The sequence below is a fragment of the Glycine soja genome, chromosome 4 (assembly GCF_004193775.1).
Source record: "Glycine soja cultivar W05 chromosome 4, ASM419377v2, whole genome shotgun sequence".
Taxonomy (NCBI): Eukaryota; Viridiplantae; Streptophyta; class Magnoliopsida; order Fabales; family Fabaceae; genus Glycine; species Glycine soja.
In genome coordinates this window covers 6308002-6323257 of record NC_041005.1, presented here as the reverse complement: position 1 = coordinate 6323257, position 15256 = coordinate 6308002, and the positions used below count along the sequence as shown (strand labels likewise).

Genomic DNA, 15256 nt, shown 5'->3' with positions numbered 1-15256 from the left:
AACTTGACAACAAAACCATCAATACAAGTGGTAGCGCCCAGGGACGAACTCGGACTCAAAATAACAAGAAGGACTAACCATGAAATATAATATTCATCTAATGAATTATATATCATCAATTTGTATATATACAAAATATTGATAAAATTGGTATTTCAACATGTTAATTAAATTAATTATTTTGGTTTATTCAGTGCGATGTCTTTTAACCGTTGTTTCTTGCCAGTTTGCGTTTTCAGAATTTGAAAATTATGAGGATTTCCTGTGAGTCTAATGACAAACAAAAATTTATTTGTCTGTAAGAAAAACAAAATTAATAAAATATAATATTCAAATAAGATTTCTTTGACAAAAGATAAAATTACTATTGATTTTATAATTTAAAAAAGTCAAAAATAAAAACTGATATTATAGTAACTGAAGTTTGATAAAATATAACATTTAAACAAGGTTATAAGATGAGATTCTTATTGATTCGATAGTATATATTATAAAAGTTATATATTAAAAATAAATTTTCACACTAATATTATATGTCTATCAATTCTTTTAAATTAAATTTATTCAATTTTCATATTGGTATTAAAATGGCACATTTTGTATAGGCAGTTGCATTTTTTTTATGGATATGTTACGTTGTGATCTTGGGTTTATATAAGGTCGGCAACGTAAAAGGTAAATAAAAGTATAAAAAAAATATAAGTGAAGAAAAGTAAAAAAATGTAAAAAAAAACTGTGAACATTGAATTTAGAAAGAAAAAAAAAGTGATTTAGGTTTAAAATATAAAAACATATAAGGGGCTCCTACCATGAATGCATATCTCCTTAATAATGGTATGTATTTCTTAATTAAGTAGTTTAAATTTTAAATTTTAATTTTAGATATAAAATAAATTGTGTTAGAAGAAAAATATATAGTCTCTAATTAATATTAGTCACTACTTTTGACATAATTATTTCGTATTAATATCATAATTAAAAAAAAAATTAAATAACAATCAAACAAGTCTCACAATACTCACAATAGTGATCTCATAATCCAAAAAAAAATAAAATCAAATCTTATAACAATGATATATAATACGACATTTAGTTCTATATATGGAATAATTAAGTTTAGTTTTCACATAGTTACATTATGTTTAAGATATGATCAGGTAAAATATGATTAAATGTAGTAAAATACGATAATGTATAATCATCTGGCCCGGTTGGTCCAGATCTGTTCCAATGGAATGAATAAGTATTGAACTCAATCCTATACTGCGGAGGATACACAGTCTCTTGGGTTCAAATAGAAAGTAGGAAGAGACTAAAAATAAAATAGATTCCACTCAATATTGATTAGAGGGTATCTTATTGTTTATTCACTTAAAAATAAAATAAGCTTTTTTGTTATTTTTTTACAAAATTACCGGAGTGAGTAAAATGAATACCGGGTACCAAGTTTTTCCAAAGAAAAATTGTAACGAGTACTTGCCTAAACTTGTTAAATACGGATTGCGATAACACAAGCTTATGCAAATTATGACATTCATTTATTGCTTAAATAGCACAAACCACAAACTGAATCGAAGTGGTTTGCACACCCAACTTCAGATGAAATGACAACTTAAAATGATTTTTTTTTCCAATTATAATTATAAATTATCAATGACAAACAACTATGCAATATAGTTCTTTCTTTATGATTATTGTCGCAATCTCTCTATTAAATCTCCTACCAACTACAATATCAAAGTCTTTGTTCTGATTTCATCCCTATCCTCCTAGGGCTCCAAGATGTACTACATCTTATCCAGAATAGTCTGGAAAGACAGCAATTTGCATAATGATCATTGACATTTATTGTAATGTAACGTTCCGAAGAAACCCATATTGAATTATTGAACTTATTCTCGAAGACAGAAAATATAAAACTACTAACGTAGAAGTAAAATTTTACAGGTTACGATGGGACGTTAAAATATTTAAAGGGAATGCGGTTTCAGGTTTCAACATTCAAGTTTTTTTGTTTACTATATTTCCATCAAAATCAAAATGAATTAGAAAGGCGTGTCCTTTATAATTTAAGATAAATGTTAACCCATGGTTTTAGAGTATTGATTAAAAAAATAAAAAATAAATATTATTGATTAAAAAATTAAAAATAAATATTTTTATTAGCATAAGTAAAATGATACTGTTTATAATTTTTTTAATATATATTTTTTAAAAAATTATAATAAATATTTTCTTTTTTAGTTTCTTCATCAATGTTACAAGACATTGTTTAGCCAGATCATGATTTAAGAAGCAACTCCTTATCTTTGACATAATATGCAAAACAGATTCAGAAAATAAGGCAAAGAAATCTTGGTTTTAAAAAGAACGATAACTATACTTCTCTAACAAAAGAAATTCATCAAATTTCACAAGGAGTGTATGAAAAACATGAATGAATTATTCGATTATTCTCAAAAACAAAATGATTCAATTGCAATATACGGAATCGAAATTCCCGAATAAGGAAGCACGCGCTTGGTGTGATCTAATAAAAGGAAACACGAGAGAGAGGATAAGCATCGGACACCCATGATGAACAACATTAAACACATTCAAGGTAAACGGACTTTTCTGGTCCCTGTTCTTGCCACGTCATACAGAACGTGTCATATCCTTCTGTCTCTCACACTTTCATTTTTTATATAATCCTTCCTCTTTCACCATTTCACTTCATTTTTTCTCGGCCTTCTCTCTCTCTCTCTCTCTCTCTTCGTTCTTTTGGAGTGTGTGTGCACCCATTGATGACAAGCAACCCCATTGCATGGAAGCCTAAGAGGAGGAGAAGACGAAGAGGACAAGGGTAACTGAATCGCCGCTTCTGCAGCTTCGTTCTTTCGTTTTTGTTTCATCTTTTTAGCTTCAGAGGGTAAATAAAAAATGGAGGTTTTGGTGGGTCCCGCTTTCACCATCGACGTTCCCTCGTCTCCGCCGCAGCATGCCGGTTCCGATGATCGGATCTTTCTTAACGTGTCACCCGAAGAAGGTGATGGGTCGAACTTTCGTATTTCGGGCCCACCCAAGTTCTTCGCCGGCGGCGAGTCGGAGAGTTCGTCGTCGATCGGAACCCCTGATGACAGCGACAACGAGGAGGAGGAAGAAGTGCAGAGCCAGTTAAAGATACGAACTGGGTTGGGTTCTTTGGATGCTTTGGAAGAATCTCTTCCCATCAAGTTAATTCCTTTAATTTTCTCTTTTCATCCCGCTTCTTTGATTTGATTCTCGTAATCATCGAATGTTTTTCTTTAACCCTTAGATTAGATCCTTTTTATTTTGAGTTGGATAAAATTATAATATTTTTTTCATTTATTTTGGGTGGTAATAAGTAATAACTAATACTAACTAGTAAAGTAGTAATTGGTGTGTGTGATTTTTGTTAATTTGATTTTGGATTATGGAATCTGATACGGGTATGTTTTGGGATTTTATGGTAAGCGATGCAGGAGGGGATTGTCGAGTCATTTTGATGGAAAATCAAAATCGTTCTCAGATCTATCTCAAATGAGTAATTTGAGTAATCTGAAGGAGTTGCAAAAGCAAGAGAGTCCTTTCAACAAGAGAAGAAGGGTTTTGATTGCATCCAAGTGGTCCAGAAGATCATCTTTCTATTCCTGGTCCAACCCACAATCCATGCCTCTTTTGCCTGTGGATGAGGATCAGGATTATGATTATGAAGAGGAAGAAGAAGAAGAAGATGACGAAGAAAAAGCTAGAAAAGTTCCCTCTGCTTCATCTTCTTCGTCTTCCTCCTTGGCCGAGGAAAAGAAACAAGAAGATCAGGTTCAGCTAAGACTCAACAGAGTGCCAGAATCTTATGCTGCTCATATGAGACTTAGACTTGGAAGCTTCAAGGCTAGAAGCTTTTCTCTTGCAGATCTGCAAGAGCATGATGATGAGGAAGAAGATGATGATTGATTAAATTAACATTTAACATAGGTTTTTTTTTTTTGGTTTTATTCTTTTGTTATTGTTGTTGTTACTAAATAAAATTAAATAGTGTATTAATTTTAAGTAAGTGTTAAAAAACTTATCCTTCTCTTTTTACTTTGTTAAAAAAAATTGAATTTTGCTAAGGAATATACTGTGCATATCCTTTGGGTATTCTAGTAAAGTGATGAAAGCCTTCATGGTTCATATAATGACAGAGTTCTGAGCTTTACTTTTCTTTTGATGGTGTTTGTTTGCCAATATAAAAGTGGATATGGATATTGGGACGCAACGCATTCATATTCTACAAGAAGAAAAAGATGCACAACCAAAATTGGGTCTTTAATTTTGTTTTCTTTTTTCCATTTTCTTTTTCTCTTTTCATACATAGTGGCAAATAGGAATAAGATAGGTGGCAGATGATGATGGCCATGGAACCGTGGTCACTTGGTCAGTATTTAGAGCGTATCTTAAACAAATCTTATCCTATCTTTTAAACTATCAATACTTCTCCTATAAAAAGAAAGACTTTTTTTTTTTTATAAAAAAATTGTCTTTATTAAATTATTATTTTATGACTTGCAAGTTGTGCCCCCTTGTCTCTTCTTCAATAAGAATCGAATTTGAAGTGTATGTAGTCTTGATCTACCTAGGTAGGCTTTGCCATTTAGGGTTTCTTGGTATTATGTTAACTTGACTTCTTTTCTTATTAACATGGTTTGGGCTGACTTTTCAAGTCTCATATAAGAGATCTGTTGTAGGATCCCTTGGAATTTCTGCCTCGGAGTTGGGTATGTGGATGGGGGGAGTGTGGACCCCTTCCATTCTCTCCGATAATTAATAATATTGGGGAATTGGGGATGAACATTGGATTCCAATTTCCAAGTGTTTTATTATTTTTTAAAAACAATAATTATCTTTAAGAAATACAAGAAATATATTCTAACATACTTATTCAAACATACTTTCTTAATAATAATGGGGGAATTGGGGATGAACATTGGATTCCGATTTCCAAGTGTTTTATTATTTTTTAAAAACAATAGTTATCTTTAAGAAATACTAGAAATATATTCTAACATACTTATTCTAACATAATTTCTTATCTTTTCTAATGTATAGTTTTTGATAAATTTTAATCAAAGAAAGTATATTTAAAAAAGTGTTGAAGAGTTTATTTTTATCACTCATGTATATCTTCAATCAAAATAAAAATAATCTTATCTAGGAGGCAGGTGATTGCATCTAAAAGTAGCCGTCGATGATTTTAGAATTGAATAGATTTTAACCAAGTATTTAAAGAAATGTGTTAAAAGAGTGTATTTTTAGCATTGGTGTATATCTTCAATCAAAATACAAATAATTTCAGAATTCACATGCAAATTGCCCACACATATTTTTTGGGTGAACATCTCAAATCATGAGGCTCGTTTACTTCAATACTTTTTGAGTTTATATTCTAATAAAGGTAATTATATTTTACTCCATGTTAATAATTAGAAAAAAAAATATATGTACACTATAAAAATTTATACCATCATCCAATGAAAATTTATTATATATATTAAATTTATTAATTTTTATGATAATTATTTTAAAATTATATTAATGATAAATTATGATTAAACAAAGATTTAATATTTGATTAATTTTAAAAACTCCATGTTAATAGATTAAGGCGAGATCAAACTAGGGATAAGCATGCGCAGAACCAAGGGTTTTTTTTTTTTTCTCTCTCTTTGATACTTTGGTGGCGTTAAAGAGGAAATAGAAAAGGATAAGATAATAAATGAAAAAACAGAAGAACCTGGTTGCTGTTTAAAGATTCGCATGTGTTGATGACAGAACGGTTAAGAGTTTTGAGAAGATGTTGGTGGAGGGGATGCATCTTGTTAGACAACCTAGTTGCCGCTGCTGCACTGCAAGCCTGGAATTTGATTTGCCACTCCCAACAAACAACAATCTCATTTTCTTCAAATACTTCTATTTTCCTAAACTTTACTATATTGAGAAAAAATGTTATATCATTTTCTATTATTTGACTAAAAAAAATAAGAAAATTATGATGAAACTCATATAAATATTTTCTCTTTACTCATAAAAAATGAAGTAAACAGATTTTTTTTGGGAAAGATAAATTTATCATTCACTTATTTACTAGCCAACATCATTATATCAGAGGATATAATTGTTATTCAAAATAATTATATATTCTTTTACGTTTCTTTTAATAAAATGAGAATAATAAAATATTTACATTTTCTATCTTTATTCGCACAATAGATAAGATATTTTTCTTCTCATCTTTATGAATCCAAACATGACGACCATTTTTTTTTATCTGCAATATGACGACCCTGGGTAGAGTTATAAAATATCAATGTTTTGCAGATTAAGTGAATGAAGATGAAAATGAAAACGTGTTAGAAATCAGAATGACTGGCTAAAAGGCATATGCCAAGGCCCCACTTTTGTGAGGTTTTCAAAAACAAAAATGATCCTTGGAAATCAATGTTCATATTTTTCAAAAGTGTATATATATAATAAAAAACATATATGAGAAGAAAGATATTAATATAAAGAAAAAAAAAGTGTTACTATGGTGTTATATTTTAGTGGATGTTAAAAGATCATTATTATTAAAAAATTCTCTCTCTCTCTCTCTATATATATATATATATATGTATATATATCAAAACAACTAAAATTTTAATTTTATAATTTTCCATAATTAAATTTTTTAAAAAATAAATGTATAAATTAAAGTATCACATTTAATATCAACCTATTTTTTTATTACATAAATCGTTTTAAATTTTCAATTAACAAGTTTCAGAATTAAAATTAATAAAATTATCTCATGTAGATATTTGATTAATTAAAAATAAATACATTTCTAAACTTGATTATACAAATTTAATTGCCGACTCTACATCATAAAAAGTAAGAATTGCATTATAAATTATCTCTAAATAAGTTTAGATCTTTCTCAAAAATAAATAAATAAATATAGATCTGTTATAATATATTGTAGTGAGCTTCATTTGTTGCTATTCATTTTTTTTTTAAGTTTGACAAAATATTTCTGTAAAAGAATAAAGTTTTTCTTATTAATTTGAGTTTATTTTGTTGTTTATTATATTTTTTTAAAAGTTTGCCTATTATTTTCTGAAATAAAAAAAAGTTTGTCTTCATTTAAAAGTCTGTATCCAGTAAAAAAGAAGAAGTATGTATACATTATACCTTATAAGAAGAAATTAAATAGTTCAAGAAACTTATACTGCTTATATTTTAGACTAGTTTGATATTTAAAAACATTCTTTTTTTTACGTAAAAGTAATATGTCATTTTTTACAGCAAAATTATTGTCTCGTGCTAATTTATAGTTGATGAATTGTGCTTGTGCATGCATGCTCAGATTTTTTTATTATCTAAATAACATATAAATAAATCAGTAGGGAGGATGCCGTATATAGCATTTAAAAAACTTTTTATTAATCCCTCGCCACCACCAAAAAAATCAAGAATGGTCATAGGGTAGGTTATAGGCATTGACAGGTTATCCAACTTGCTCTCATGTCTTTATACGTGAAGGAAAATTATGTAAACCTAATTTTATGAATTTAATAAAATAATATTCTTAACTAATACCTATATATATTAACGATGAAATATAATTTTTTAATTATCTAATTATAGGATTGGTTTGTTCAATAATTAGGGGTGCAAATAGATTAAACAATTTGAACTATGCCTTACACAAAACTTATGCTAGGCCAAATTTTTAAGAAAATAAATTAGATCAAGACTTTTTTTATATCAAAACTTAGGTTAAATTATATTTTTTGTCTCTTATATTCTTGGTATGCAATTTGGGTTTCCTATTTATTTTTGTGATTTTGATTTTCCTAGTTTACAAAATCTGTAATTTTAATTAAATTTTGCATACGTTTATTTTTTATATTTTAGTTAATTAAATAAAATTTTGTTGTTGATTTTTTTATCCTAATGGTTCTTTCTTACCCGTAAAATCTTCCCAAACTTTGTACATATAAACATTAAACACCGGACTAGAAGCAGGCTGCTGCTGCCATCAAGACAACATATAGAAACGAAACTCTGTTCTGAAGTGAGAAGGTCAAAGAGGATCACAATTAAAGATTTAAGCAAAACTTCGATAATGACATTACTACATGTAGATACCAAGATTTTACTATTAACAACAATTGCTAACTCCAATAACTCTATAAGATCTGTAATGCACATCGACTTGAGTTTTTTTTTTTTTTTTTTCCGGGTAGAATCCTCTATAATTTGATTTCGAACAATTTTTTATGGTTCTTAAAAATACATAATTTTTTTATCTTAATCATTTGATTTATCAAGAACAAAAATTCAAATCTAGAGTTTGAATGAGATAAATAAAATTTAACAAAAAAATATTTCGATCAAAAATCAAATTCAAATATCATTTAAATAATTTAACTTTAATTTCAAAAGGTTTACCTTATAAAAAAAATACCTAATTAATGAAATGGATCTTGAACAAATTGAATGTATGGTTATGCTCCGCATTGTTTTTAATAACACTAAACAAATCTATTCACACTATGTGTAAAATAAGTTGAAAGAGGATTGATTGAGTTCCAAGAGTACAAGACACCAAAATTTTCTAACAGGAGCACATATATTATTGGTTGGCTCATCAAATTAATTAGGTTGAAAGAAGCTTGCATATGAGCTAGTCTTCAAGTCAAACTTTCTTCGAATGCACGGCATTTAGGATTTATATATTCTACAGCCTTTTTTTAAAATGAATTTGAATTAGGCACTTTGCGCAAAGGATGGAATTAGAATAAAAATTATTGCAGCATGAAAATTTAGGTGCAATATTATTTGTATTATCTAATAAAAGTAAACTTTTATTTTGGTGATGCGCACTGATCTTTGATGCTAATAGTTGTTACTCATTTTATTCATGTGATTTTTTTTAGATAACAATATTAAAAATATTTATTTTTATTAAACCTAATTATGATATAGGATGCATAAATTATTATTTTTAATAAATTTTAAATAATTTAAAAAATATATTCAAGCTTGTGTCATAACGTGTGTTTCTAACATTTTTTATATGACAATTTCTCACAAATTCATTTTATATGATAATTTTTTTCAATATTTTACCCTAATTATATGATTTAAAAAAATTATTAACTAAAAACACTAGCCAGTAAGGTTGAAAAATAAATAAATACAAGAATTAAAAAAAGAAATGAATGTAAAATAAAATATAACATGACGTTGTTAGGTACTGCACTGTCTATCAGTGTGATTAGGGTTACACTTACCCATTTACGCGCGCCTTCTTTCTCCAACCGGGCGAGTCGACTCAGCTCCAACTCAATGAGTCAATCCGCCGCCACCGCCGACCCCAACGCTATTGCGACAACGAATGACGCGCCGTCGCAGCCTGAAAACGCGGATGTTGTGGTGCAGTACGTGGTGCTCCGGCGAGACCTGATCGACACTTGGCCGCTAGGGAGCGTGGTCACTCAAGGTTGTCACGCTTCTGTTTCGGCCGTTTGGTCCAACAAAGAAGATCCTTTCACCGTTGATTATTGCAGCCCCGATAAAATTGATTCCATGCACAAAGTAAGGCTTAGCTCTGTTATTATTTTTGGTCTTATTCTGATGAATGACTCGAAAATTCTGACTTCAGAAATTTTCTTCTAGATCATAATGTTCATATTTTGTTGCCAATTTGGGCTTTCTAGCTTTTGAATTTGTTTAATTTTGGTTTTTTGTGGTTGACTTTTTTAACTGAACAATTATTATATTGCAAGCCTTCCTTTGTATGGTTTCATGAGTTTGTGTTGTTTGTTGTTTGCCTCTGCAACTAAAAATGTACCTACCTGTCCCTTGTAGTGCATAAAATCCTAATGCATTGTAATTGCTATATGCTGTTATTACTCGAAACCAACTAGAGAAGTGAAAGAAAAGCATAGAATATTGAATTTGTATTGGGGATTTCACCTTATTTCTTTACCTTTTAGTTAACAAAGCTAGATGGATGGTCGATGTTGGCATCAACAAAAAACTTGATTAGATGGAAATTAGTTCTTGAAATTATTCATAGGAACTTGCTCATTGGCATCAAAAAAGGGTCAACGGTTGCAATTGCAGCTGCAACATCTAGATTTTTGGCCTTTTGGGGTTTCTGTGATCACAATTGAGACTGCATTTGTCTGCAATATCAATGATTATAAAACTGCAACTGCAGCAACTACTGCAATTTAAAACATTGATTGACATTAGGTGAGACTGTTAGAAACAGTTGATTTGTGGTTGTAAGGTCTTCTAGAAACCATGTTAATGAATCATCCGGACTAATTCCAGCCCCTTACTATTTCCTTTTTTAAGCCACAATCTGTGCCAAATGCCGATGTAAGGCAAAAGGAAATGATGATTGTTGGTGACCTGTAGTCTGGTTTTGGCCCTTTTGGGTGGTGCATTTGGCCAGGAACAAATGTTCTAGATTGCTATTGGCCTACTGCATACTTGCTGAACTTGAGGTTTTTCATATTTAAGATAGATGAAGATTCATCTTTGCACGTATGGAGCAAAGTGGCAGTGCAGAGAAGGTTTTCCACTCTGGCTTCACTAATTAATTCCATTCTCTCTCTAAATTAGATTTTGAAGGATGTGAAGAGAAGCTTCTCAATATGATTATATGTATAATGTTAAATCTTTTATTTTTTAGGATATTATTAAAGCTTTCTGCTGTATGAAGATTAGTGAGCAGTGAGTCAATGTTTGAATGATAGCACTAGAAAAAAACCCAATGAATTAACTGCATGCATTGTTTTTTATGATGGATGGATATTTGTTCACATCATGGTTGAATTTAGTATTATTTGCTTGAGGTTTGCCGAATAATTGCTTTTGGAACGATAATTTAGCGTCTATGTTGTATTTTTAAGTGATACTTTTGGGGTTCTACCCAAAATATCAATCTTTGAATTTGCATGATTTATGCTGTATTTTATAATATCCTGATTGTCATCCGTTGTGAATTGAGATATTTTGAACATATCATGTTGGAATACATTGAGCTGTAATAATATATATTAAAGTTGAAAGTACAAAAACGCACCCAGCATGAATGAAGTGTGGTAATAGGCAAATTAAAGGATTTCATGCTTCATTCTTCAGCATTTGTCTGTTCAATTGGCTATAAATGTTTCTGGATAGCATTTGTTGCTTACCTGTTGCTGCTATAGATTGTACCATTTGACATCAGCATTTGAGCTTAATTTTATCCACTTAACTATTTTGTACTTCCTCTGTTTACTTTTATAAGAACTTTTTGGGAATTTTGTCTTGGTTTTTTTCAGACTCCTGCCAAACTGTTTCTGCATTATTTTTTTGCAAAAATATCCTTTAGTGAAGATGTGTTAATTAATTAGATTAAAAGAGATTAATCATACAAATTGTTGAGAAATTTAATACTGCTAATTAAATAAGCAAAATTCCTTAGTTCTTGTTGGTTAAAAAGGTTTTATATATAGGACCAGTGGTAGTAGTATTTATCTATGCAAATGGTTTTTCTGTTCTTGGCCATACAGATCTGATTCATTTTTGCTACAGCTGATGAGCATCTGGTTTATGCGTTAAATGGCAACTGAACATAAATTGTAGGTTACACTTGAAGTAAAGGGAGAACCCCAGATCAAAAACTTGTCTGAGAAGCTTACAGCTGGTGGGATTATTCACAAACTGTGGATTGAACAACCTGAAAACATACCTACGTGCCTTGCCACAAAACCTTACCCCAAGTCAAGCGTTTCTTCGTATTTTAAGAAGTTGAAACTCTGTAAGTGATTTCATGTTTGATGTTTGCTTTTAATTTCCCTCTTGCTCCTATTTGGTAGAAAATGCATGAACTATGACTGGTAATTCGGGAATTTTTTTATTCTTTGCCTTCTCCCCTAAAAGTCACATTAGAGCAAATGAATGTTAAGTTTATTAACTATTTAAGCCCGATTTCTCTTTGACTTGAGAACATCAAGAGGAGGGGCGGGGGTATGTTTGGGGACAAAAATACCAAATGGGGTTCCTTTTACAAATTATTTACCTAAAAGAGTGTTTTGAAATTATTTATCCCGTGGGTCTGTTTTTTTACTACAATGCACCTCCCCGAGGGGCGCGTTCCCCGTAAAGGTGACACGTGGCATGGTGACAAATGACTTAGGAAGCACCCTGCGTACAAGCGTGATTGGTAGCGCTGCTGCAGCAGGCGCGTTGGGTCGCGCTGGGACCCCGGCGCGTCCAACTGGCCCGTGGTCCCCCTCCAAGCCACTCCTCCCCCAAGCAACAGCCAGTGCTTTTTGTTTTGTTTGAAGTTCATTAGCTGGCTGTTTGTTTCGTACAAGTTCAACAATCTTTATTTAGAAGAAAAAAAATTAAAATCTAAATCAGGTCATTGTCTCCCGAATTAAGTCAATGTCTCTTAATTGTCTTATAAGCTATTTAACACCTTTAATTTAAATTAATAAGAAAATTGTATTATATATGTAACAATTTGTTAATGATCACTACTAAACTTTACCTAATTAGAAATGCAACTTGTATTATATATGCAAATTACACGGACGATAAAATGAAATAGTAATTTTGTTTATATTTTTTTGTAAACAATAGTAATTTTTTGTAACTTAATAATTTAATATTTGGTTATAATTATGTGTCATTCACATTATCGTTATTTATTTTTATTTATTTTACAAGCATTGTACAATAAGATTGAAACGTTAAAGTGACAATAATATAAAATTAACATGGAAAAAAATCATACAAAGTACATGACAATGTTAAAACATGAAAATGTTAAAACATTCGAAAAAGATGTAAACCCATTATTAATCAATCATCACTATGTCTGTGATGTCGCGACGAAGTCCCACATGGTCGGTCCCAATTCCTAGCTGCCCTACCAGGATTTCTTCTTGTACGATTCGCCCTTTCATCCACTTGGTCAGACTCGGCAGAGAAATCATGACATAAATCGATCCCTAATAAGTCATCCATGTCGGGTATATTACCATCATGTGGGGCATTTGGGGTCAATAGTTCACCACTTTGGGTAAATGAAGGAGTTCCCGTTGAAGGAGGAGATGACCTAAATATGCCTGTCATACTGTACCCTGGTTGAAAATCATGTGGGTATGAATATATCGACGGCATCTGCGACTGTTCTTGGGTGAATGCCGACGGTGTGTAATACATTCAATGTTGTCGTTCTGGCATCGGAGGGAAATTGTACGATGCTGAATCAACAGTTTCCCGACGTCGCGCTAAACCTCGAGTCTCCACACTTCGCTGTACCTCGAGTCTCCACACTTCGCTGTAGTATATTAAACTGTTGATGTTCAAATTGTGGCTGAGAAGGGGCAGCATCTTCATGTGCCTCAAGTATCTTATCCTCTTCGTCAGACAAAAGAGTGATCTTCTCAATACATGACAATAAATCGTCAAAAGTACAAACCCTTCTCCCAACAGGCGACATCATAAAATGCAGTGTTTCGGCGATTTCACTATGCATATAAAATAATGGAATAGTAATTAAAATAATTTTCAATAAGCACAACATTCTTTTCTACATTATAATGAACAATGTATACCAATAGTCCTCTTCTTGCATGTTTTGGGTCGACATAAACTTTTGTTTTACGACTGTACCACCTCATATATTCAGAGTTAAGACTAAGGGTCCCTGTTTGTGGCGGCGTTTGCTCTACTCTCCTTTCATAGCGACTATTCCATTCATTAAGCGAAGGTTGCATTAGTTGCATCCAATTTCTTTTTTTTTTCCTTTAATGTCAAGTCATGTATGTTGCTGGGTTGCATTAGTGGGCCGCCTGGAATAGGTTGTTGCATTCCAAATTGTCTCATGACTCTATTCGGCTAATGTCATTCCATTCTTTGAAAACAAAAAAGTAGTATGATACATGTCTATAATACAGACCCAATAAAACAAACTTAGCTTAAATTCATTTCCACATGTCCAGAATAAGGGACCCAGACAAACTGCATGCAAAAGTTAAATTTAATAAATTAATTAAGAATTACAACATCATTTAATAAATAAACGTCAAAATTGTTACCTCGTCGCGTTTCATGACATCTAATTTACGACAAAAATCAAGTAAATTGTCATTGTCTATGTGATGAAATTCACCTCCCAACCATCTTCACAAAAAAATAAATAACAAAATAAAATATTACATAGAATAATGATTAACATCAACCAAGCATATTTATTAATAATCAATTCAAAATAGTAAAGAAAAGTATACCTTTAGGCAAGTGGCGCGTTTTATTGTTGTGGAGGAATAAACGACGGGGGCTAACGTTGGACATTGTTCCCATGCCCATAATTGAATCAAGAGAGTGAAACTGCCTATTGATTTAATATTATTTGCGATGCACATCTCTCTATACAGGTTATCCAAAAGAGCAGTTTCCCATGCATGTAAGTGCTGCATTCTCTAAGGTCTCTCAAAAATTGCAAATATCTCATTGACACCATTTTACTGCTTTTGTCAACAAACATCACCCCTCCTATGAATCTTAAGATCCAAGAATGAGCAAATCTTTCAAGCCCTTGTTGGTTGTCTGTAAAATCATGAATATTTGCAAATTGAGAAACTAGCCAACTCAATAAAAGTGAGTTCTCATCAACTGCATCATCGGAAACATCTTGAAGTGTAATAGTTGTCTCCTCACACTCCAAATGAAATGTATGTGTTTCTGGCCTCCACTTTTCAATAAAAGCATTAACTAATGCTTCATTTACTTTCACCTATGTCAATTTCATTATCGGGTACAAACCCGAAACTTGTAATAGAGGAATAATACTTCTGTATGATTGTACACTGGTGTAGCTCATCTGATTTTTAACATCATTTCATTAGTACCATTCCAAATATGTTATGATTTATGATTTTTTTGCATCCATATTAAATCATCCTCTAATGGTTCAGATGTCACATCATAATGATTAGAAGATGACAAACTTGTCATATTAAAACCCCTGTATAGAAAGTAAAAAAAAATTAATAATCACACATATCATAAATAAAAAATAACGATATATTTAAATATATTTTACTAATGATTTTAATATAACAAAAACGATATCCATAAATACTCAAATAATTAAAAACATTAACACCATTAAATGTATATAAAAAAACACATAAATTCAAGTCATCCATATAAATAA

At 30.9% G+C, this 15256-nt stretch overlaps 2 protein-coding genes across 2 annotated transcripts; both read left to right on the top strand.

The window, feature by feature from the left end:
• Positions 1-2703: 2703 nt before the first annotated feature.
• Positions 2704-4208, top strand: LOC114409047. The gene is made up of 2 exons (XM_028372334.1): positions 2704-3215; positions 3486-4208. The coding sequence occupies exons 1-2, from the start codon at positions 2923-2925 to the stop codon at positions 3955-3957; spliced, it is 765 nt and encodes a 254-aa protein (XP_028228135.1). The 5' UTR covers positions 2704-2922; the 3' UTR covers positions 3958-4208.
• A 5044-nt stretch (positions 4209-9252) lies between these two features.
• LOC114409048 (putative peptidyl-tRNA hydrolase PTRHD1) lies at positions 9253-14906 on the top strand. The gene is made up of 3 exons (XM_028372335.1): positions 9253-9624; positions 11671-11845; positions 14475-14906. The coding sequence occupies exons 1-3, from the start codon at positions 9268-9270 to the stop codon at positions 14552-14554; spliced, it is 612 nt and encodes a 203-aa protein (XP_028228136.1). The 5' UTR covers positions 9253-9267; the 3' UTR covers positions 14555-14906.
• Positions 14907-15256: the final 350 nt, after the last annotated feature.

Bases quoted from the DNA above. Each gene is read 5' to 3' on its own strand.
- LOC114409048 (XM_028372335.1), top strand. From the start codon at position 9,268: ATGACGTTGTTAGGTACTGCACTGTCTATCAGTGTGATTAGGGTTACA. The intron at 9,625-11,670 runs GTAAGGCTTAGC...CATAAATTGTAG, and splicing joins AAATTGATTCCATGCACAAA to GTTACACTTGAAGTAAAGGG. The intron at 11,846-14,474 runs GTAAGTGATTTC...CTCTCTATACAG, and splicing joins TTTTAAGAAGTTGAAACTCT to GTTATCCAAAAGAGCAGTTT.
- LOC114409047 (XM_028372334.1), top strand. From the start codon at position 2,923: ATGGAGGTTTTGGTGGGTCCCGCTTTCACCATCGACGTTCCCTCGTCT. The intron at 3,216-3,485 runs GTTAATTCCTTT...TAAGCGATGCAG, and splicing joins GAAGAATCTCTTCCCATCAA to GAGGGGATTGTCGAGTCATT.